Consider the following 26332-nt stretch of genomic DNA (forward strand, 5'->3'; position numbering starts at 1 on the left):
TGTTTCAAGCAAGCACACATGCGGACCATCCCTGGAATTCAGAAAGGCTTACCCAGATGCACAATCCTTATATTGTAGGTTTCCCACATCATGACAGGCCTTAATACTTCTGTGTTTTTCCCTTTGTGGGGCTGTAGCACAAAGGGAGGTTTCATGGCTGAAGCCACGTATTAATGCAGTAGTTCTGGAGAGTGGCTAATGCTAATTAGTCTTATGCAGTTCTTCAGAAATGTCTGTGGCTTCTGATTATCTTGGCCAAAAGAAATTTTACTCTATGAAGAAAAAGTAAACACTATCTTTTGATTGCACTCACCTTTTCATTCATGGTAAAGGTTAAATGTAATGAAGCCAATTTTGTGCGTGTGCGGGCACGCGCACACACTTTGTGTATCTGTACGTGTGTGTAGGGGCATGAATGTGTGAATATATGTGCCTATATCTCCCTGCGTGGTTGCACTACAGGAGTTAGGTAGAAGATGCAGATTTTGTGTGTGTACGTGTGCATGTACGCATGCACTTTGTGTATAGATGTGTATGTACGCATGTGTAGGGGCATGAATGTGGCTGAATGAATAAATATTTGTGCCTATATCTGCCTGCATGGTTGCACTACAGGAGTTAGGTAGGGGATGTAGAGTCTGTGTGTGTGTGTGTGCACCTTTGGGTGCACATACTGGGGTGTGGATGAATGTTTCTGAGACTGGCGTATTCATGGGAGGCTTGTTTGTGTATGTTTGGATGTGTGTGTGTGTGTGTGTGTGTGTGTGTGTGTGTGTGTGTGTGTGTGAGTGTGAGTGCTTGCATATGGTGGGTGTCTACACCTAAACAGAGTATGGGACTGCTAGGGAGAACACTAAATCTGTTAGTTTTGACAGTGCTGTGTTCTACATGGAGATATGTTAACAGCACCTAATAATTTTATTTATTTATTTTATATTTGTTGACCGGGCTAGTCTAGCTGGATACATATCCATTTTCAGTAGAGGCCCAGGGAGAAAAGCTCCAAGCATGAGTAAATTGCAGCATACAATACTTAAAAAAATGACTAGCTTCAATTACATAGCAAGATATGATTAGAAAAAAATAAAAGATATTTGTATGAACAATGTACAGAGACTTTAGCATAGGTTTGAGAAACAATCAAGTCCTAACTCTTTAGTAGATTTCAGGTACAATCAAGCAACAGTTTATATTGTAATTTGAACATTAACATTCATTTGAAAATTAGCAATCACTAAGTCAAAGAAGGAGCAAGAGAACAGGCAGGAAAATACAAGTAGTAGAAAGGGTTAGCTAATAATTATTCAAGAAATGTAGGCAGGCACTAGCCCAGGAGGCGGGGAAAAGGGGGAGGAGAAGTAAGACGATGAGTATGATTCAGTCAGGCTTCAAGCAGGGACAAAGCCAATGTACTTTTAGGTGATCTTTGAGCTGTTTCTTAGAGTGGTGTAGATGAGAGAGAAGTGAGTGTTCTAGGAAGCTTGTTCCAGGATCTACCCACAACATTAGAAAAGAGTGAGTCTCCAGCTTTGTTATTAGATTTATTATTGGCAATTAGAAGCTTATTAGCTGAGCGTAATGTAGTAAGATTTTTATATGGGGAGATCAGATTAGAGAGGATAGGAGTATTAGTAGGGTGGTGCAGGATTTTTTGTGTAATCACAAGTTGATTGTATTGAAGTTGGTTTTGTAGTTCTAACCATCTGAGTTGTCAAAGATTGAGACAGTGGTGGGTTCTATAAGGGGGAGCCAGTGGCAAATCTGGCTATATTATTATAGCTAGTTTCAAGTTTGGTAAGATTATGCTTTGATAGATTGGTATATATGGTAGACGCATAGAATAGGGTAGAAGTAAGATGAGTCTGGGCAATGGAGTTTCTCGCTAGTGGTGTAAGGAAGGGTTTGATTCTATACAGGGAGCCTAGTTTTTTATTGACAGTTTTTATAGTGTTGTTGATATGGTCATCAAAGCTGAGGTTATGATCAATGGTTATGCCAAGGAGATGAGCAGTAGAATCAGGGAAAATACAAGTTCCATTATCAGAGGTAATAGTGAAGTGGATCTGTGGAGATTTTTGGGTGGGAGTAAAGAGTAATAGTTTCGTTTTTTTGGGGTTAAGGAGGAGGCAACGATGGGTGAACCACTTTTCAACGCAGTTAAATACAGTTTGAGTAAGGGTCTGGAGAGAGGAAGAAGACTTAGCAGTACAGATTAGAGTAGAGTCATCAGAGTATTGAATACAGGTGGTTTGTGGAAAAGCAGTATGGAGATCATTAATAAAAATGGAAAAAGAAGAGGGCATAGGATAGAGCCTTGAGGGACACCAGTGTTCACAGGGAGGGGTGTGGACAGATTATTGTCCCAGAGTACTGCTTGCTGTCTATTTTCTAGATAGGATTTAAACCAAATAATTGCTTGTGGGGCAAGAGATTGGGCTTTTAGCATATTGATAAGTAAGTTATGATTGACCATATCAAAGGCTTTTGATAGGTCAATAAATAGAGCAGATGAGAGAGAGTTATTGTTTCGATTCCTATTTACATAGTCAGTAAAAGTTAGCAGGGCAGTAGTAGTGCTATGAAAGGGCCTAAAGCCGTGTTGACAGTTAGCAAGTAAGTTATTGTGGAGAAGGTGCTGAAGTAGTTGATGATGAATACATTTTTCCATTATTTTGGCTAATGGAGAGAGTAGAACAATTGGTCGGTATTTGGAGATATCAGTGGATTTACCTCCTTTGTGCAAGGGGATTATATGGGAGACTTTCCATATGGAAGGTATGTAACCTTCTGTGATTGTTCTGTTTATAAGTATGGATATGGGGGTAAGCTATGGCTTTAGCAGCTATTTGAAGGTATTCTGCTGGTAGGCAGTCAGCAGAGGGGGTGCAAGGTTTGAGTTTTTGAAGGAGTTTGCAGATAAAGGATGTTGGCACAGGTTGTATCTGTAAGGAGGGAAGTGAACTGTTTGTATATTGTGAAGGGGGGAGGGTAATGGGTGCTAGTGTTTTTGTTAGAGTTTGAATAGCTTCAAGGAAGTAATTGTTAAAAGCATTAGCTATTTGCAGAGGATTATTATGGGGAATAGAGCAGGGGGATGGAGTTCTAGCCTGTTTGAGAAGTTTATTAATGCCTGACCAAAACTTTTGAGGGTTTTTAGAGTGTGATTGTTGAAGGTGGGAATAGTAGTTTTTTTGTCTAAGATTATGTCCTTTTTGATAGCATTTCTTAACTGTTTAAAATATAGGTGGTCTGCAGAGCTTTGAGGCTCTCCATTTTGCCCATATTTTGTTCCGTAGGAACATTTTTTCTCTGGTTTGTTTTGTGAGCCGAGGGGCTATTTTGATCCTAACTCTGGAGGAGCAGAAGGGGCCATGGCTGTTTAGAATTTGAAGGAATGTAGAACTAAAGTAAGAGACTGCTTCATCCAGACTAAGTTGCTTTAGAGTTGACCAGTTACAGGCTTTTAGCTCATTTTGAAAGTTTTCTGCTTTGAAGTGTTTTTTCGAACTGTAGGTAAAATAATTGTTATTATTAGGGCTGTATTTCTTTTGTTTTATTATGTAGTTTAGAAAGTGATCACTAATGTCATCTGGGAAAGTTCCTGTTTTGTAAGTTACAGGGTGACTGTTTATAAGGATCCAGTCAAGAGTAATTTCTTTATTACTAGGTTTATGGATTCTAGTGGGGGAGTTTATTATTTGAGTGAAACCAGATAGATTAATGTGGGTGTTAGGGTTGGGGGAATTACATGTAGTCCAGTCTATATTAAAGTCGCCTAATATTATAGTTTCTTGAGGTAGGTGGGTGGAAAGGCTACTGAGAATGTTTTCAAGAGTGCTAATATTATTTCCTGGAGGGATGTAAGAGCAGATTATATAGATAGACTTAGAGCTATTAATTTGGAGTTTGACAGTAAAGGTTTCAGCATTGGTATTTGAGGGTAGTAACACATCATAGGATGAAACAAGAAGTTCAGATTTAAACAAGATGGCTACACCCCCACCATTTTTTGATGTACAGTCGCATCTTAGGATATTGTATCCAGGTGGGGTTATTTCTAGGTCATGAGTAGAAGGTTTCAGCCAAGTTTCTGTAAGGCAAAGAATATCAATGCCCTTGCAACTCCCACTCTAATATCATCCACCCCATCCAACCACTACCTTTCTTTCCACTCCACTAACTACTTTGATTATAGCAAGCTCAGATGCTCATAAGCCTAGTACTTATTATACAGCAGGAACTTCTCACTGTAACATTTGTTAATGTCTGTTATGTACTTCACAGATAAAGATTCTAGTTGTCTACTGATGTACTTTGTTCTTCATCTGTAAATATGTTGTAAGTAATTGCTATGTTAAATTGTTAATCGCTATGTAATCCAATGTAACTACTGTCTGTTTATTTTACTGTGAAGCTTTTCTCCCCGGGCCTCTGCTGAAAATGGACCTACGTCCAGTCTGACACTCCCGGTCAACAAATTTAAATAAATAAATACATAAATAAATAAATCAAATGCATGTGCTTGTAAGAGAGCATGCAGTTGACTAATTTTGTTGTTAATGCTCGGATATTAAGTTGAGCTATTTTGAGGGAGTTACCTGATCTTATAGAGGAGGATATTAAGTTGAGCTATTTTGAGAGAGTTACCTGATCTTATAGAGGAGGAAGTATCATTGAATGATTGTTTTTGTAGATTGTCGGTTAGTGGAATTGGGCCAGGGTTAGGATGAATGTCCCCATCTATTAGAATGTTTGTGGATTGTTTCACTGAAAGTTTTATAGTTTTATAGTGCTTGGGTAGGCTAATCTTGTTGGGGAAGTAAGTAACGTGGTTATATCTATGGAACCTAGGAAGCAGATAAGCTGAAGTAGAGGTAATGTTGCTGTGAGAGAAGGAGTTGGGATGTGTAGTTGGTAGTGTTTGCAGGTGGGACAACTTATATACCAGAGTGTAGTGTTCATAGGAGGTGAGGGTATAAGTTAAGGTTAGAAATATTAACAAAGAAGAAAAGAGAAGAGATTTTTTGAGGATAGGTTTATGTGAGTAGGCCATTTGTAATAGTAGGGTAAAAGGTTGTGTAAAGTTGATAGGTAGGTTAAAATACAATTGTTGGGTAGGGTTAAATAAATGTTGTAGTGTGGTAGGATAGTCAGAGGAGGTTGAGGGGAGGGGTAGATATGCTGATAGTGGTAAAGAGGAGTAAGGTGTTTTTCTATGTGGCTATACTGAGTCTCTGAATCAGAGATTCTCTCCGTTGGACTAATGGGCCAAACTGAGCTGGCTAATTAAATGGGTGGAGAGAATGTCATTGAATTATACCCATAGGCATTATTTCTGAGAGTTTAAACGATTACTGATATAACTAATGCATTCACTTTTTAGAGTAACAAAAATTAATTTCATCCATATTCTCCAAAGATATTAATCTGTTTATTTGGTCGTTCACTCATTCATTCAGTTTGTTTACTTGGGTAGAGGTCTGACCAGTACTCATCAATTCCATTCTCAGCCCAGGAATGAAGTACAAAAAGCAAGATGGACAGACATAAGCACAGATACAAATCAAGCACAGGGTGAAATATCCTCAGCAGAAAGCAAATTCAATGAACAAGAGCTACAGAGAACATCAGTTATGGATCCCTGTTGTAATGTCAAACTGCTATATTATCAAAATGAAGAATATCAAAGCTATTAACATCAAACTGTCTTTTCATTGAAATGCTGGTATTTCTTGGGATTGGGTGTTTGCCCTTTCCCCAAGATACATACATACATACATACATATATATATATATATATATATATATATATATATATATATATATATATATATATAAAATCTTTAGGGGATGTGGGGAGTGCAAAAAGAAAATGTTTTGTGTTGCCTGCGTTTCGTCAATGCATGTCGCTTCAGTATTCTGACATTTGATAATATGGCAGTTTGATATTATAACATAGACCCTTACAACTATATATAGAACAACTTATTACAAATAACAGAATATGTACAATACTGATGTATCCTAGTTAGTTGATTTGCTGTCCAAGTGGGTAGGAGCAGTTGTATAGGGAATGATAAATGAATTGTAATCATAAATACTGTGTCAGCTTTAGGCTTGCTACATTTTGTAAGATGGAATAGGGCACAACTGACTGTTTTGCTTTGATGTAACAGTAATTTGCATTTATGAGCATATATGCTGTGTTGATTAATCCCTGCGTGAATTAGTTGTTACAAGTCACTCACAGCCCAAGTGGAAATGTATGTGGCCATTAATATTTGCCTGCTTATGACATGTAGCAGAACTCTGAATCAAGGAGACATTTAAGTAGAGAATGCTGAGAAAAACACAGTCTGTCTACATAAATGTTTCCTTAGTAATATGGAAGTAATTGAACAAAATAAGGGAAAACAAGTCAAAAAATGTACTTCCCACCCTTTAAAAAAATCGGTAAATATACATCCCCATGCATGGATGTACTAAAACAAAACAAGTAAAAACTGGTTTGCATCTAAGTAACTTTTATTATTTTCTGTCCATGTTCTCAGTGAATGTGCATTTTTTGAGTAGATGCCTTTTATTTCAATGTTGCAAAGAAGCAGAGGGGCTAAAGTACGTCTGCATCTAGCTTTGAATTACCTCTGCATCTAGCTTTGATGTTTGATAAATGGACAGGAGTCCAGGAGAGCCACTACTCAGGTGCAGATCACCTGTATACTGCCCATTCATTATAATTAGGGCATAACAGCTTTGATTTCATGCCCGTCCGCCTTATTAAAGTGGTGGGGTACTCAGATGTGCCGCTGTCAGAATGATAAAGTGTTCTACCCCCCAAGTCCCTTGGCTACAGCCTGGCAGACAGCTTATTTCCTTGGCGGCTGATGGAGCACCCTGGCTTGCTAGATTGGAGAGCTGTTTAGCTTCTGCTAAAAGTGATCTGAGCAGAGACAGTATACATGTGTGTTTGATGCTGTGCACATGCCATTGGAGATGAATTGTTTCTGGCAGAGAGGAAGGCAATGAGGCTGGTGAGGAGAAATTGAAATTTAATGGTGATGCTCATGGGAACCTCAACAAGGCTTTTTGTCATTTCAGAGTGAATCAATTTATGATGCTGTGCTATTACTCTGCAGCAACTGCAAGAGGAGACTGGCTGACGTGAGGCAGTAAAGCTTATTGTTGTTAGATTTACATTTGAATTTGATTTCCTATCATCATGTGAAATAGTACAAATATGTTTTATCAGATTTTTATGTAGAGTTCTCCTTTTGCAGCTTAAAGAACTACGATAAGTAAAATATGAATTGCTGATTAAGGTAAGAAATGGAAGCATTTAACATCTGAAAGAACAGAAGCTTTGCAAAAAGCTGGATGGAAAATATCATCTTTATCTGAAATATGTAGTGTAACATGGAAAGTGAGTTTTGAGAAGCGAAAGTGGTAAATTTCTGACTGCCTTTCAGTCATTTTGTTGTGGATACTGTGAGGGAACAAATACTAAGCATCAGAGATGATGAGATTGATAGGAAAAGTAAATGAGTTCAGAATTAGTGTTTATAGATTTTGTTGCTGGTATTCCCAAAACAGTTAATTCAGTTTTGTTGTGTATTGTAGTGTGATGTATATTGTCATATTACAGATAAACTAAGAGGTTCATCAGAATCAGTAAGAAAGTGAATATGTTTATAACTCATTTTTTTTCTATTGTTTTGGTGGGAGGGTCCACAGGATTGACTGATCCATGCATTCCTCCATCAGAGTGAGAGTTCTCAAGCTCATTTATTCAATGGAGCTAAGAATCAGGAGTTAAGGAGCTTGCCAGTCTGCATATCCTACAAGACTGCACAATCCCCACTTCCTTAGCAGCCTGCGAGCTCTACTGTAGCTTACTTGAGGAGGGTGTATGTAGGCTTCCACATGTGCAACCACTCAGCCAAGGGGTTGCGCCATTTATAGCGCAGGTGCACAAGGCTGTACATGCTGACAGTGATGCCCTTTCATCCTTTCACAAGTGCAGTGAGCGAAACTTCTTCACTTTCAGGAGGGGCAAGCCAGTGTCAGTCATTTACTCCATACCCCTCTGCCCAAATACTCCAGCTCCCACTGTGCTAATCAACACAGGTCATCTGGGGTGTGCAGTAAGGGCTTAATCCATCTGTGCCATGGGATGCTGCTGTTGATCTTGTTAAATAACTGAATTCCTAGTTGGTGTGCCACTACCAAGACTGGTAGAATCATATGTCTTGCCACTGTATCACCTTTTATTGTACTTTCTTGTTTGCCCTTGTAGGCTAGCATGAAACAAAGTAGATTATATTCCATCCATGGAGACCGATGTAGTACTGTAAATCTGCTCACTCCCTTATGAAAAATTGCAACACATCTAGGCAGTCCTGAATTGTTGAGATTTTAAAGCCAAAGATGTCAGTACTATAGAAGTAAATAAACGAGCAAACTTTCTCTGTATATCACAGCAGTTGATTTCCTGTGTGTTCAAAACTAAGCTCCGTGGGATTGCCACATTTCATCCATAGTGTGTTTATATACAGCTTTATTTCAGTGTCAGAAGTCAAATAAATATTCGTCATATTGATCACTACTGTGTAGCCTTAGCTGCATGGGGTTATATCCTGCCAAGGATATAACAGATGTCCAGCTTGCAAAGTGTCAGGGCCATTTCCACTCACCCAAACTGTCTGGCAGCTTAAGCAGAGCTGACTAAAAGACAAGTTTGGGCACAAATCCCTTCAGAACTTTACTGCCACAAAGAGTATGCTCCTCTGATGCCTTCAGTCATCGACGGTTGGTTTGTGTTGTTCTTTTGCTGGGCTGATAAGTTCCCTTTGGGGGAACCTTCCATTCACTATTTTTGTTTATCATTAACGCGTTCCTCTTCTGAAAAGAAATTTTAAAGGTAGGAGACTGTCATAAGACTGTACATTAATTTTAAATGGGAGCACTCCTTTTTTTCTGTCAATTTGAGTCATTTAAAGTAACTGAAAGCCATTTTTTCTGTGGAGAAATTGTTTATTTTCCTTTGTGGGGTCAGCAAAGTGTATTAAAGTACATTTTACTGAATTTGTCTGTGAAAAATATGACTTTTAAAGACTTTTATTTTTACTGACATTTGTTTCTTGTTTTCCCATTGAAAGAGGTACCATTTTCAGCTTGATCGTGGGACGATCCGTTTGTCCTCCTCCTAGACACAAAAAGAAAAAGTTAAGAAAACAGCCTGTGCTATTACAGCAGGCTAGCAATTTGCCTAAGCCACAGGTGGGTGACTTTGCTGTGGCCATTAGTTGTAAGTCATACCCCTTATCTTTTACCCTGGATTCCTCTAGTGTGGCACCTACAGCCTCTATGGACCGGGGGTAAGCCACATTCTCTGCAGCTGTTTGGGTCCCCTCAGTGGGCTAGGGAGAGCGGTTCTTGTCAGTCCTGGGAGAAGGAAGAAGGAAGCATTCCCTGTTTTGTTAGAATGCTGTGCCTGTTCCTGGTGAAGCTGCTGCTGCCAATAATAGCACTGTTGGTCCCATTTTTCTTGTAAAAAAAAAATAACAGAAAACTAAGCATGTATCTACTCCTCCTCAAACTTCTGTAGACAGGAGTAGGTTACTGGGTATGGTTCAGGCATTAATTCAAGCTATCAATCCTTCTTAAACAGTAGTTTCTGATAAAAGAAAGGGATATCTCATTTCGTGAAGAGATTCAAGATTCTGAATCTGAAAAGGAGGCTGAAGGGACAAATGCAGGGTTTTCTCCTCTGATTTCTTATTCAGATTCAGAGGAGAGCACAGTTTCTGATTCTCCCTGTGGGGAGTTGTCTTTGTAAGAGAATATTTGTAGAATGTGCCAGTGTTTTCAGTGGAAGAACACTGAGGTTTCACAGCCCCCCAGAAAATACTATGAGCTGTTACAGAAGGAATGTTTAGAAACTGCACATATTCCTCCAGACCTGCCAGCTTTGGAGGATGTGTGTGTTAACTGCCTGCACTTTTCCTGACAGTCTGCCAGCTGCCCCTAAAAAGGCAGTTAGGATGTATAAAGATCCTCTGTCTTTTGAAGGATTTATGTATTTTTACCATACTTGATCCAGTACCTGTTGCTTTAGTCTGTATGCTGATAAACCCTTAAGTCAGTTCCAATCCTACTCATTCTGATAGGGATAGCAAGATTATTGATGTGTGTGGGAAAAAGTTGTTTCTGCAACTTTGATTTTAAGAATTTTGAACTGTCAGACTCTTATGTTAATGTTTGTGCTGACTAATTGTGAAATTATGAGGAATGCTTTATCTGCATTTTCTTCTTGTGAGTCCAGTCGTTATTCATTGTATATAGTGTGTGTGTGTGTGTGTGTGTGTGTATATATATATATATATATATATATATATATATATATATATATATATGACTCCATTGATACTTCTTCTAGCCAGCTGGGCACTGCCACTGTTTTGAGGAAGTTTGTATGGCTGCATTCTCAGAATGTCCCAGATGATGATAAAAATTAGATTTGGCCTCTCTGCTGCAGATGTGATCAAAATGTGTGATAAAAAGAGCTAATAAAGAGGATGTCTGAGATGTTTCAACCCTCCTTTTCCATGTTTTCCAGGGGATTATCTTATTCCTCATCTAATTTTGGTAAGAAACGAATAGTCTCAACAAAATACAGGTAAACAGATGTTTAAAAAGAAATGGCATGGGGTTCCAATAAGATTTCTGGAAATTCCCAAAACCAAGGACAGTCTAGTAAGTCAGAATGACTATTTAAGAGACTTTGTTTCCACCTTCCACCCTGGCAACCCATTTTTTTTCTTCCAGAAAGTCAGAATCTCCACTTTTTTCTTTGGCAAAAGATAGTTTCAGACAAATGCACTACCAGGCTATAACTCATACCACACTTTTCAGCCAAGTAACCTGGACTGAAACACCAAAGGCAGAGGTGTGTCCATATTCATTAAGGATATCCACACCTCCAGGCTAGTTGCTCAGCATAATGCATCCGAGGTTATCCAAGTGCAACTAACTCTGGGCAAACCTGCAATCCAAATTGTAGCTTGCTACAGATCCCATACCATGCCCCAGGATTCCCACTCCCCTTGTCTTGATGTACTGGAAAATATTAAGGTTCAGCCAAACACCCTAATAATGGGCGACTTCAACTACCCCACCATTAACTGGGAAAACTACTCGTGTACCAAATCCTTAGCTCAACGCTTACTGGAATTCATAAACTCCAATGCCCTGGATCAAATTAGCCACACCCTCACCAGGCACAACAGTATCCTAGACCTAGTCATTACCAACATGAATGACCAGTATTCCACACCTGAAGTCAACTCCTCGTTGGTCCGATTTGACCATAAGCTAATCACCCTTGATATCCACATCCCGCCCCCACCCCCCATTAAGGAAACCACAGTAAAACATTTCTCTAAAGCCAACTTCATGCTTCTTAAGACAGAAGTGGTGAACTTCATGGCACCCATGCAGATGGACAATACAGTTACAACTGCTGAATCCTACACAAATGCACTCTATAAGCACTTACACGAGTGCATGGATCATGCTGTCCCAAACAGAACCAAGACGCTATCCTCCAAAAAAAGGAAGCCAATCTGGTGGTCCCCTGCCATAAACAAATTGTACAAATGAAGGAAGAAACAGTTGCAAAAGAGAGTAAAATCCCATGAGTGGAGGAGCTCCCTGGTCAGCCTCAGTAAGAAGCTGAGATCCCTTATAAGATCCTCCAAAGCTAGCTACGAAAACAAAATCACCACTAATTCCAAGGACAACCACAAAGCATTCTATAGCTATGTCAAGAATCTCGATGGCAACACCCAGATCTGCTCTGAGTTGCAGCACAAAGGCACGAAAATTACAGAACCAACTGATATTGCCAACATCCTGGCAGATAGGTTTGGTGCTAACTTTACCCCCCCCCCCCAGCCCCTAAAGGGCCCATATCTGTACAGGAATGCAGAGTCCCTGTAATCACAACTACGCAGGTAAAAGCTGCACTCTCTAAAGCCAAAAACACAGCATCCATGGGACAGGACAACATCCCAGGCTGCATTTTACACGAACTTCAGAATGAACTGGCTCCCCACTTAAGCACCATGTTCAATAATAGCCTCGCATCAGGCTTTGTGCCCACTGAATGGCACACAGCAACAGTTATCTCACTCCACAAAGGGGGAGCCACCACTGATCCCGGGAACTATCGACCTATTAGCCTGACGAGCCTGGTCTGCAAGGCCATGGAATGTATCATCTTGAAACTCATAAACAAAGACATTGGTAACCTCCAAAATCTGGATCCCACCCAGTTCGGGTTTGTGAAAGGCAGATCATGCCTCCTGAACCTGATCGACTTCTTTGAGGCAGTCACCAAAGCCGTAGATGAGGGTAAGGTGGTTTACACAGCCTATCTTGACCTCGCTAAGGCTTTCAACACCATCCCCCATTCTGGAATTATAGCTAAACTCATTAAACTAGGTATAAATCCCTACGTCACAAGATGGGTTGCCAACTGGCTCACTGACAGAACCCACACTGTAAAAGTTGCAGACTCCAAATCTGACCTCAAAGCAGTGACAAGTGGAGTACCACAGGGTTCCATCCTGGGACCTCTCCTGTTTGGTATCTACTTCTCTAAAGTATAGGCAAACACAGAAGGCCTCTGACTAACGAAGTTCGCAGATGGCTGCAAACTAGGAGCCATAGTCAAGTCCCCAAATGATGTAGACATCCTACAGAAGGGCCTCGCTGAGACAGATGCCTGGTGTCAGAGCCATGGCCTCAAGCTCAGTGCCAAAAAGTGCAGTGTCATTCCCTTTGGTAAAAACTCTGTACCCAATGAACTACCACATAGGCAGCGATCTACTTAATATCGAATGCGTGATAAAAGACCTTGGGACTCAGGTGGACAGTAGTCTCTCCTTTGATAGTCATATCGCCACAGTAGTCAGGAAGTCCTTCTACGTGGCACACCTCATCATACAAGGGTTCTCATCCAGGAAAAGAGGTCATTGTTCCCCTCTACTCGACACTTATTAGACCCATTATAGAGTACAACGCCCCTTTTGGAATGTACCTCACAAGACATCTGCAGCAGCTGGAAAGGCCACAGAAGTACCTCACAGAGAGGATTACTGGCCTCGAACAAACGCCCTACACTGACCGCCTCAAAAAACTCCAGCTTTACTGTGTAGCATATCACCTACTCCGAGGTGATCTCTGCCTAACATATAAAGTTATGTCAAACCCAGAGCTGTTGGACATGCTACACCTAAATAAATCCCAATCCCTCTGAGCTACATGCTCTAGGGACCTAAACCTTGTCACCACAATAAACAGTACATGCTGTAGGGATAGACTCTTGTCCCAGAGACTTCCCATACTCTGGAACAGGCTACCCATCTATGTCAAGCAGAGTTCTTCATTAGCACTCCAAGAAAAATCTTGATGAGTGGATGGGAAATAGGAAATACACCACAGGGATCACATCTGTGTCTCTGCTCGACAGTGGCACAGGAAAATAACTTTCTTGGGTGGCGTAAGCCAGGGAACCTTGTTGGCTAGGCTTACGTAGGCCCTTGGCCGATAGCCTAGTACCTACCTATGAACCTATGAAATGGGTTTTGAAGATCATTCATCAAGGTTACAGATGATACACCTGTACCCCAATCAACTTCAGTTGACTGCCTGGATGATAAGGTCTTAATTACCTTTAGGCGTCCATCTTCTAAGGACTTTTAGCAGGTACTAATGGAGACAAGAAAGTCTGCTACTAGAAAATCATATATTTGTAAATGGAAAAAAGTTTTCTTGTTGGTGCCAGCATCATAACCAGCATCCATTCAGGGCTGGTTGTTTGGTTTTACAATATTTGTATGACTTGCTATCCTTTTGGCCTTTGTGTTTCTTTTCTTATCGCTCTATCAAGGTTCATGTATTGGCCATTTCAGCATGTCTACCCATAGATCTCCTGTTACAGTGCATTGTCATGTTAAAATGTTTTTGAAAAGGGTTCTGCAAAAGAAGCTTTCAGGAAAGCTGATGGCCCACCAGCTAACCTGGCTGGTTCTTAACATGGAAAACAGTCTTATTGATTGCTTTGTCCCCTGCAAGAAGGTTATCTGGGTTGCAAGCTCTTATGGCAAGTCAGCCCTACATCATTTTCCTTAGGGACAGGGTTTCTTTAAGAACTAATCCTTCTTTTATGCCTAAAGTGGTATCCGAGTTTACTTTGTCAAACTAACCTTCTCCCCGTTTTCTTTCCCGAACCTAAAATTGAGGGAGAAAGGATACTCCATACCTTGGATATCCACATACAGCTCAGATACTATGTTGAAAGAACTAAATCTTTCATATCATCTGATCAGTTGTTCATTTCTTGTGAAGGGAAGAAGAAGGGAAACTGGTATCAAAACAGACTAATTCCATATGGTAAATCCATTCCAAGCAGGGTCAAGGCCCACTCTGTAAGGACCTTGGCTTCTTCTGGGGGCTTTTTGGAAAGGGGCATATTCTAGGCGCTGCTACTTGTACCTCTGTACATACTTTTACAAAAAACTATAAGGTAGATTCCTTCTCTAGTCTAGATCATGCTTTGCTATGTCCATTCTCCAGGGGCTCCAGGACCCTTCTCCTTCCTCCTCGCTTATATAGTTAGGTATGGTTATCTACGCATATAGCTGTCTACTGCAGCAGGGATCAATATGAAGAACATAGTACAGTTGTGTATACTGAACTTACCATAACAGTGGATGTTCAAATGATCACCGCTGCAGTAGCTGCTCCCTCCATCCATCCCCCTTGTTTTTTTGGTGTGTTTTTATTTCAGGGTGTAGACATTTAATTTTTGTTGTTCTTAGCCTTGCCCTTTCAAGAGTTGCCCTGAAGAGTTTTGTGCCCATACTTGTCTTTTTCTCAGCTCAGACAGTTTTGGTGTGTGGAAGGTACCCTGAAGCTTCGGAAACTTGCCAGCTGTTGTATCCTTGGCAGGATATAACCATATGGTTAAGGCTACTGCAACAGTGATCATTTGAACATTGGCTGTTATAGTAAGTTGAACTTGAGCAACTGTACTTTACATTCACCTGTCACTGTGTCCCCCACCTGTACAAGTGGTGATGATTGTGCTCTTTCCATTCTCTAACTTGTGTAGGTATAATGATGTCTGATGCACAGCATGGGCAGTCAGTGTACTGCTGTGCATAGGGTGGGTGTGAAGATGCATGCATCATTTTGTTCTTTGCTGTCTGTGTCAAGGCCTATAGATGTGGATCAGGTGCTGCTGCTGCTTTGCTGATACTTCAGTTGCACCTGCTTCTGCCTTGGCTGTAGTATGGTTACTGTGTTTTCATCCTCTAGCTCTCCACAGTACCCTTTTACTGCTGGTACAACCAGTATGTAAGGCCCTGCTAAGATGTTCACCTGCCATTCCATCTGTTTGCACAACATAGGACATCCAGCAAAACTCCTGCTGCAGATCTCTGTATTGTATTGCAGTGTCTCTCCTGGTATGCATAGGCAGTGAAGGCATCCCTTCAGTAGACCAAGCACCTGTTCCTCTCTCTGCATTTGCAGCATTATAGGCAATTCCCTGCATGATTTGGAGTGATTTTTTTAGTAGAGAAGCACTGATGTCAAAGTGTGTGAGAACACATTACAATACTGGCTGTGAATGTGCAATTGTTTGCAGCTTAGGGTTAGAGTTAAGGGCTAGTGATTAAGGATAGACCTTGAGTTGTACTTCATTAGAGGCATATATGAAGTGTATGTGGTTTTGTTTAGTGGTACTGATAGGGTTGACATATGAGTAAGGCGGAGCAAGGGAACCCTTTCTCTAACGTTATCATGGCACAGGCTGTCTCTTTTTGGTATTTAGTTGTCAGTCTTAGTCATATTGAGATTTTCTGGTGGGAGAAAAGTTGTCAATCTGTCATGGGATACTAGCTTTCCTGGTAGTCAATTTTTTTTTTTTTTTTTTTTTTTTTTTTTTACATTTTTCTTTTCTTTGAGGTCACTGTCATGTGTTTTTTTTTGTGTAATTGCTTTTTCTATATACATATATAAAATATACACACACACACACGCACATATGCATCTAATATATATATATATACATATATATATATATATATATATATATATATATATGTATATATGTGTGTATATATGGATTCACTTCAGAAGCTCGAAATACTGAAATCTCGAATTTCAGTATCTCAAGCCCAAGAAGCCGAATCCACATAATAGCGAAAGTTTAGAAGCATGAAATTCAAAACCTCGAATACCAGAGGTTTTGAATTTCGCACTTCTAAAGTTCCGCTATGGTCTTGCATTCAGGTAAGTGTGTGTGTGTGTGTGTGTGTGTGTGTGTGTGTGTTTGTTAAGGGGTTTGGGTAAGGGCTGTGGTGTTTGTCAGTGTGTTTTGTTGATGTGATGTGTGTGTGCGAAGAGAAAGTAGCTTGTGTGGTGGTGTTTTGTGTGTGTTTGTATGTAGTGCGACCTCGGAGTAAGAATATTTAAGTAGGGGGTGTGGGGGGCACAGCCCCTCACATGGGGGGGTGCAGGTGGGCTTGCCCCCCTGCATTCATGTAGTAGAGTGATGGTGTGTGTGTGTGTGTTGTGTAGTAAAACCATGAAATTCAAAACCTCCGGTATTCGAGGTTTTGAATTTTGCGGTTTTCAGTTTTCGTTGTTTTGTGGATTCAACTTCTTGGGCTCAAGATACTGAAATTCGAGATTTCAGTATTTCGAGCTTCTGAAGTGAATCTGTATATATACATACGCGCACACACACACACACACACACACACACACACACACACACACACACACACATATATATGCACATACATACATACATACACACACACATATATATGCACATACATACATACATACACACACACACACACACACACACACACACACACACATACATACATACATACATACATACACACACACACACACACACACACACACACACACACACACACACGTGCTCGCGTATAGTACACAAAGATGACTTTACACTGCTTCGATGTCATAGAGGGATAATACCTTGACTGCTGCCCATCGGACCTTGGTTCGATTAGCAGCTTGGGCAACTGATGGGAGTGCCATCTGTTAGACAAACCCACTTACCTGTTTTGGCAAAATGGATGTTCCATGAAACGGACATTCAGAGAAATGTGTCTACATTAAACTTGAACCAATGAATATTTACTAAAGTGAAAGGGAATCATTCATTGTTTAACACGTGTGTATGTATGTGTGTGTATATATATATATATATATATATATATATATATATATATATACATACATACATACATAGACACACACACACACACATATATATACACATACCCACATATATACACATACCCACTCCGACAGAGACATATGTGGCAAAGTACAGATTTGGCCTGAAAGCTTATATTATTTTACTAGCATTTCTTTACAGTGCAGTTGTCGTACGTTTTTGCACAATCCTTTGTGGCACCTGGGATCTGTCAGTTGTCATCTACCTCATGACAAGTAGTGTTGGCATGACAGGAAACTTACTGCTTTTCCAGGCATGATGTCCACAGTATTCATATTTGGAAATGTTCTCTTTTTATGATAGTAGTAAGGCTGTTGCCCTTCTCCTTGAATGGTTTCAATCCTGCATCTTTAAAATGATTCCATATTTGTCTTTAGTTTTGTATTTATCTCTTGTGTTTTCTTTCCTTGGTAAGTAGCATTGCACCAGAATTGAAGACTGATGTATTGTTCTGTATTTCCTTTCTATAGGACCTGGAGGTACTTTCTCAGGAAATTGTAAGACTCAGCAAAGAATGCGTCTCTTCCCCTAGTAAGGATCTAAGTCCAGGGGAAACCAGCTGAATTAAAGAACAGTGTGGAATAGCAACTGATTTCTGTCTGGTTAATAATTATCTCCAGCTGGATCATACTGTAACAGACTAAAGTGATGCTTCCATCCAGTGTGGAAAGAGCACCCTATGAAACCTCATAAGGAGAAGGCCAAACGTTGGGCATCCATCATGTATCGTTGATATATAGCCTTCTTCCTTTGCTTTATTGCTGAATGTATTTTATCCGCTGAAGACTTCTGCTAATTGCGTCCCTGTGTATATTGTATTGTTACAGCATACAGAATTTAAACCTTCAATTACTTGAATTTAGCATGGCCAGGATATCATAATGGCGCAGGTTTGTTTGGCACTACAGGACCCAGGAACACAGATTTTCTCCATCTCGTATGTATTGCAGCCTACAACCAGTATATAGAGTATTGATGTACTTGAACAGACTTCTAGGATCCAGTAACTTTTTTATCAATTTCAGTGAAATGTTAAAGGTTTGGTGTTTAGTCATGTATGTCAGCATTCGTACACTGAAAATCATCAGCAGTTTGCCAGATGCTACCTTTGCCATGTTATAAAATGAATAAATTATACATTCTTTGTCTGTAAAAGTTTTTCAGTCAGCAGGATGGCAGGATTTACACTGCTGTATTTTCATTGCTAAGCATAATTTTAATCATTGTAGTTGTCGCAGACATGCATCAGGTAGTCACAGGCCTGGAATTCTCTGTTACTTTCTGCTTCTGCCCTTTATGCATATTACAGACACAGCCATCTTTCTCCCCATTACCCCCTTCTTCCTTTTTGCATAATGCTTGCAACCTCATATAATTTCACTGCATGCCAAGTTGCTGTATCCGTTGTACATAGTTCTTTTGAGGCTGTATGTTTGTATAGGAAAGCAATATGTTTCTGTCCTTATCTAAATTAGGAGTAATCGTGTAATTGAAAGTGTTTCAGTAAAAATTTACAGTGGTATTGCTCAGATTTGTAGCCCCTCGAAGCATGTTATATACTGAACTGTATATCCTTACACTAGTATATTTTATAGTTCCCTTTTGACTGTAAATGACCTACACAGAACCCTATGAAAGGGGATTTAAACACAGGGTAAATTCTGCCTTGTCCATCCAAGTTTTTAAGTGCACTAGCCACTGTGAGGCATGATTGGGATACCTTACATGGTTTGGAAAAAACTCAGACAGCAACTAACCGTGCCACTTGTTTGAATAAGTTATAGGAATGCGCACTGCATTTTCTGCTGTCTGACAAATTAGCTTGACATTGGTTATTAAGGACCTTAATTATGTGTTAATAGAACAGGCAGCATAATATATGTAGAAAGTAATGTATGACTTGCACTAACTTCTTCAAGTTTAGTTCATCTGAATTTTTAATTAGTGAGAGCCAACAAATCCTTCAGTAGGGCATCTCAACCATTTGGGGATGTTTGCAGTTTAATTTCAGAAGTGAGCTGCTGTTACTTAATGGCCAGAATTTTGCATAGTCACTGATTGCATTTGTTGGCAGACAAAAGGGTGTTTGAAGGATCCTGGTACTAGAATGTCTTCTGCTTGAACTATGTAGATTGTGTACTACAGTTGTTTTAGCAGAACGACACTTCTCATGTGTTAACTCCTTATCAAGCTGAGTCAGAAGGGATGTTATAATGTATTACACAGAACTGGCCACAAGTTCTGAAATGAGTGTAAACCAGTTATTGAATTTACCCCAAAGAATTATCAGGTCTCTGGAGCTCAGGTTTAACTTGTGCATTGTACATTTACAGCAGAAGTTACATGAGCAGTATGCGGTACTGCAACCTTTAAATCTGATGCACAAGCCTTTAGCACTGATGGCTTTTCAGTGATCAGGAATGATTCACTACATAGTGATGGTGGTAGAATTTTCTTGGTATTTTTTTTTTCCTCTCAAACTCTTGTGCATACATATAACTGCCTAACTGACCAGTCTGTGGACAGGTAACTGCTACATAACATGTTGGACTAGGCATTTCTGTCTTTTCTATGCTGCTGCCGGCAGCGCAAGCAGCTGTGGAAACCCTGGTAGCAGCTGTACTTTGGTGGAATTTCTCTTTCTTGCTTACTTTTCATGTTTCTACAGGAAGTGACATTCCTATGGCACATTTGGCCATCTGAGAACTCAACCACACCTCTGAGCAATATTTAGTGGTATCGTTGTCCCTGTGATTGTTATGTCTGAATCTAGCACACAACATTCTAAGTAGCATTTTCAGCATCATATGTTTGTACCCTTTTGTTAGCACATCCCACTTCATAGATGTGTTTCTGAGATGTTGTTAGCATTTAATAAGTGTGTTCGTCATTATGTTGGTTTAGAGTTTATTATGCTTCTACATGTATGTCCTGCTTGATGCATGCTTTTAAGTAATATACGACATCAAACCGTAGGACAGTGTGCCGAGAAAATGCAGTGGTAAGTGGTAGGCTTTCTGCTGAGCCATGGATGCAAAGGCAGTAGCATTCTCAAGGGAGAGATGATGGCCTAGATGACCCTGCTAGTAAGACCGAAGACAGAGTTTTGATTATAATAAGGACATATAAGTAGAAATTCAGGTTATTGCCGCAAAAACAAAGAGAAGAAAGAAAAAGATATTAAGGTATGAAGTGAGGCTGTTATGTGATCTGGTCCATTAACTTCACCAGCAGGTCTGGTATCTTGCAGGGAGCACTGGCTCTGCACTTTTACAACTCTCCCAGGCTTATAAACCCCTCCTTTAGGTCTCTCAATGCTCTACACCTGTCCATCTATCAAGGTCTCATTAGCTGCATTTCAGCAAGCATCAAAATGGGCTGCAAGGCTCACAATTTGGACATTTTTTTCTGTCATTTTTGAATTTCTAGAGAGAGTCAGGTGAGATCTTTTCAACCTGTACCTTTGTGAATAGCATTTAAAAAAAGAAGACCATTTGTTTGTCAGTTTTGCCCTCACTCCTGTGTGGTTGCCATCTTATTCTTGACATACTCTAATCATTTCAGCATTATAAATTGATTCTGTTGAGGAGTTGTTGCTACTTTTGAATCATTGTAGCTGAAGGTTTTGCATGTTTTTTTCCCTGATAATTAGGGAACTTGCTGAGGGTTTTCCTGGATGTAGAAAAGATGTCAGGTTTCCATAAATATACTAAATATGGGCATAACCCTCCCATAAGACACCTATGCCACATGCATTGTATCTGGAGGTAAAGAATTGAGATGCAAATTGAAAGACGTCTGACAGATTTGGCTCTAGAACTCTACAGGAGAGAAGAATAAGTTGATTTTGAAAGGGTCACCCATTTTCCATTGTTAAAGGAAAAAGGAAAAGAGGAAGGCTGATGACACTGATTCCACCTACTTTTAAAGCCCCCCTTCCAGATGTTTCTTCTCCTAAAGTTAGCTTTGGTTGAGAGGGTAGTAGTACTACTTAGTCTTTTTCCTTGGTTTGCCTCAGCTAGATGACACGGTAGTTGAGAACCTACCTCATAGAAAGAGAGTAAGCAGATTTTCTTCTGAGAGTTATCTGAATATTTGGAATCCAGACCATCCTCAGCTGTATCAACACATTGTTCCATGTCTCTCTGCAGTCCCTTCTTACATAATAACTGGGACAAGCTGATGAAGGCACTGGTCAAGGCACAAATGAATGCTGGGTCTTCTCTCACTCACCTCCCACACCCCATATCTAGGCAAATAAGAGAAGGTTCCCGCCATCTTCTCATCTGCTGCTTCTTCCCTGAAACTGTTCACACCATCTGGTGTGTTGGAACTGTTGGATGGGACCTCAAATTCTGCTTTGGTCCTGGCTCCGACTTTATCTTCAGTGCTATTGTGTCTTTCTGCTCCTGTGTTTGCAGGTTTGAGCTTATGGGTGTTGAAGGCCACCTGATGTGTTGGAGCTGTTGGATGTGTCCTCAAATTCTGCTTCAGCCCTGGCTCTGACTTTATCTTCAGTGCTATTGTGTCTTTCTGCTCCTGTGTCTGCAGTTTTGAGCTTATGGTTGTGAAAGGCCACTACTGACCTGCTCTTCAGTAACTGTGGGTTGGCACCAACTTCAGCTGCAATACCCTCAGAGCGACTGCTAGCGTCAGGTACTTTAGCTTTAAAGATCACTGTATCAGAGCTTTAATCTGTGCCAAGACTGGATTGGACCAGTTTGATACTAACAGTGCTACTCCTGGGTTATCACATCCAAAGATATCTTTGGTGTCAGGACCCACATCTTCAGTTACTGTGGGTTTGGGGAGGGTTGGTAAATATCCAGTTGGAGTTGCCGTTTGCATCAGCTACACCCTAGAATGTCCTTCATTTTGCTGCCCTGGAGGGGAAGAGGGATGGAAAGTTGCTGCAAAGAATAGGATGGATGTGTCCTGTTCAGGTTTCTCTTCTTCACACTATAAAAATGCCTCTCATGTTGTACCCAGGAAAAGAAGCTACAAAAATAAATATCTGACTTACCCTTTGGAGTCGCCTACTCTAAGTACTGAACTAGAATAGGAGGGGTGTTCCCCCACATCCCCACTATTGATTCCAGATTTGTGGAGATTTTGTACTTAATTCATCAGTGGGGATCAGTCCACCTAACCCAGTATTCCCAGAGGAACAGATATGATAAAAATTTGCTTTCTGATGCATTCCACCTTCCTCGTGATTGGTTCAGCCTGACAACTATATGGTTTTGTTTGGTATGCTGAGGACTTGATAGAACAAGTACAGTTTGGCTGGACAAGATCTTCCAGCCTTCCAGTGGCTCTGACTGTTAGAGTAAGGCTGCCCTAGCCAACCCAATTGGTATGGTTGCTTCCCTGAAGAAAAAGTCCTAATAAGAGAGCCCAGTGAGTGGTCCACCACCTGACAAGGAAGATCTGACACTAGACTGCTTGGTAAGTGCTTGTATACATCAGATACTTTCTGTATACCAGCTGTTAAATACCTGACACATGTGACACACTTTCAGTGTAACTTGGCAGAGAGAACTTTAGAGAGACTGAGAAAGATGCTAGTTAAGAAATCTAAATTGCAAGTTGGAAGCCCAGGAGGCAAACTTGGCTGTGCTGTCAGATTAAGCATTGCTAGTCATTGTCATGCATGGGTCAGGCATTGTAGTCATGCTAACAACTTCAAGGTGCATTTCACTAACACCTCATATGAGTGCTCATACTTGTCTGTGCCACAAGTAAAACAGGAGCTGCAAAAACATAAGAAAGCAAGAAGAGAAGATGTTCACAGCTGTCGGCATAAAGTTTCCTACTCCTCCATAAACCATTGCTTGTAACCAGAAGCTTGCACAGAACTTTTTTTGTTCCCATTTGCTGCCACCAGCTCCTGTCTACTGGGCCCACCTTAGCCTTCCCTAGGCTCAACCCAGCCTACATGTGGGGCTGGTGGGGAGATTAAGGATGCTGGTGCAGCATCATAGTGCTGTCTGTGCATGTGTCCTAACCCCTACAATCCTATGGCAACCTCATGATCTCTGCAGTGGCTGCCTTCAGTAGGTGCATGTGAGCTTATACACATGGCCAACCTCCTGACCACGTGATATATAACTTGCAGCACAAAGCTCATCAAGCTCTTAAGATACTGCAACAAGCGTAGGTAGCTTCCCTTCCCCTTGAATGGGCAAGCCAGCATTAGCAACTTAATCCCATCCTCCCCCTCCTATTCCCTCCACCACTTGTGCCGCTAGTCAAGTACAGGTCATCTGGGATGCAGTCAGGGCTTTACCCTTGGCACTATGGTCCAAAGTAAAGGTACACAAATTTGTGGATTAATAATGGCCAACATGTCCTATCTGAGCAGAATTCTGATAGAAATCAACACATCTGTGAGGGAATTCTAGAGTGAATGCAATCCTAGAATTGTACTGGGGCACAGCAGTGGAGTCCCCCAGGAATTGGTTGTCTTTCATGCTCTTGAAGCAGTCATTGCTCAAATCTTCCTGCTCCTGGTATAAAAAAATGTCAGTGAAATTTTAGCTTTCAGGAGGAAGTGTTATTGTCTTAGCGGGTAACTGGAACCTAGTCAGTACCAGAGTGGTCTGAGATCTTTCAGAATAAATTGCATGGGTCGATGCTTCAACTCAAATTCCCAGATAAAGGGGATGATTGATGTAGTTAATCTGGTACAGCTCAAAGCTAATTGGTTCACTTATTATTCTGTAGCTAACATGGGCGACTGTTACTCTACACCAATGGTTAGATCCGACCGCAAACTAATCACCTTGGTAATCCACATCCCCCAGCAAAGGTATCCACCATCAAAAACTTCTCCAAAGCTAACTTTGGGATCTTAAAAACAGAGGTGGCTAACTTCACGGCACCCATGCAAATGGAGAATAGTTGCGTGACTGCAGAATCATACACCAATGCACTGTACGAACACGTAAACAAATGCATGAATCTCGCCATACCCAATAGAACCAAGACACTCTTCTCCAAAAAAAGGAAGCCAATCTGGTGGACCCTGCCATAAACAAACTCTACAACAGGAGGAGGAAACTGATGCGGAATAAGGTGAAGTCCCAAGACTGGAAAAATTCCCTTATCTGCCTCACCAAAAAGTTGAGATCCCTCATCAAATCCTCTAAAGCTAGGTATGAAAACAGAATTGCAGTAGATAGTAAAGACAACCACAAGGCCTTCTATAGTTATGTAAAGAATCTCCATGACAAAAGAGCTACTGCACAATGGTACCTCCTGTACCGAGCCAACAGATATTGCCAGTATACTGGCCGACAGATTCAGTGCCAACTTTACCCCCCCCCCCAAAGGACCAATCACAATACCAGTAGATTGTCAGGCACCCAGTATTACTGCTGCACAGGTTAAAACAACACTGTCCAAGGCCAAGAATACAGCTTCTGTGAGATCTGACAATATCCCTGGTTGTATTCTACATGAACTACAGAGTGAACTGGCACCTCACCTGTGCGCCCTGTTCAATCACAGCCTCACCTCAGGCTTTGTCCCTGCCGAATGGTGCACTGCTACAGTCATCCCTCTCCACAAAGGAGGAGTGACTACAGACCCTGGGAACTATCGCCCCATTAGCCTGACGAGTCTGATATGCAAAGCTATGGAATGCATCATCATGGACCTAATAAACAAGGATATAGGAAATCTCACTCTGGATCCCACACAGTTTGGTTTTGTGAAGGGTAGATCATGCCTGCTTAACTTGGTCGACTTCTTTGAGTCAGTCACCAGAACTGTGGATGAAGGCAAGGTGGGTTCATACAGCCTACCTTGATCTGGCCAAGGCTTTTGATACCATTCCCCACTCAGGAGTCATAGAAAAAGTCACTAAGCTTGGCATCAACCCCTATATCACTAGGTGGGTTACAAACTGGCTCACAGATAGAACCCACAATGTGAAAGTAGCTGACTCCAAGTCAGACTGCCAATTAGTGACAAGTGGAGTCTCACAGGATTCAGTCCTGGGTCCTCTCCTGTTTGGTATCTACTTCTCTGAAGTCCAAGCCACCATGAAAGGACTCTGGCTGACAAAGTTCACAAACGATTGCAAGTTGGGAGCTTTAACTTCCCAAGTGATGTTGACATCCTACAGAATGGCCTCACTGTGACCAACTACTGGTGTCAGAACCGTGGCCTTTAGCTCAATGCCAAAAAATGTGTCATCATCCCTTTTGGGAAAAACCCATTTCCCATGAATTACCAGATTGATGGTAGTCCACTGAACACAGAAGGCATTATAAGAGATCTGGGAACACAGGTTGACAGCAACTTCTCTTTTGATCACCACATTGCCACTGTGGTCAAAAAGTCATCCTATGTGGCACATTTCATTACTAAGGGTTTTGCATCCAGGAAGAAAGAGGTCATTGTCTCCCTGTACTCTTCCCTCATTAGGCCAGTCATCAAGTACAATCCCCCATTTGGCATGTACCTCACTAGACACCTGCAACAACTGGAGAGTCTGCAAAAGTACTTCACAAATAGGATCCTAGGCCTTAAACACTTGTCCTATATGAACAGACTCAAAAAACTCCCAACTATTCTCTGTGCCATATCGCCTACTTAGAGTCCATCTCTGCTTGACTTACAAAGCCATGTCTGACCCTGCTTTGTTAGGAATGTACATCTAAAGAAATCCCAATAACTCCACACCACACGCTCCAGAGAACTCAACCTCATTACTACAGTTAACAGAACATGCTGGGGGGACTGGTTCATAACCCAGAGACTGCCCATGCTATGGAACAGCCTTCCCATACATGTCAAACAGAGCACCTCGTTGAACCTCTTCAAGAGAAATCTTGATGAGTGGATGGGAAACAGAAAACTCACCCTGGGGATAACACCAGTGGCTCTACTCAACAGAGGCACTGGGAACTAAGGTCGGGTGGCACTATGCCAAGGTAATCCTGTGGCTAGGCTTTTAAAGGCCCCAGGGCCATTAGC

The 26332-nt window shown here is 41.0% G+C and overlaps 1 protein-coding gene across 3 annotated transcripts in view; it reads left to right on the forward strand.

The window, feature by feature from the left end:
* GRIPAP1 (GRIP1 associated protein 1) overlaps window positions 1–18514 on the forward strand; it is a 2851684-nt gene extending 2833170 nt beyond the window's left edge. For all 3 annotated transcript variants that reach the window (XM_044080007.1, XM_044080009.1, XM_044080008.1), the window contains one exon: window positions 17818–18514. In XM_044080007.1, the coding sequence (XP_043935942.1) occupies window positions 17818–17910 (93 nt within the window). In that variant the 3' untranslated portion in view covers window positions 17911–18514. The remainder of the gene's footprint in view (window positions 1–17817) is intronic.
* The last annotated feature ends 7818 nt before the right edge of the window (window positions 18515–26332 follow it).

The sequence above is a fragment of the Protopterus annectens genome, chromosome 8.part0 (assembly GCF_019279795.1).
Source record: "Protopterus annectens isolate FY-2018-M chromosome 8.part0, PAN1.0, whole genome shotgun sequence".
NCBI classification, from domain to species: domain Eukaryota; kingdom Metazoa; phylum Chordata; order Ceratodontiformes; family Protopteridae; genus Protopterus; species Protopterus annectens.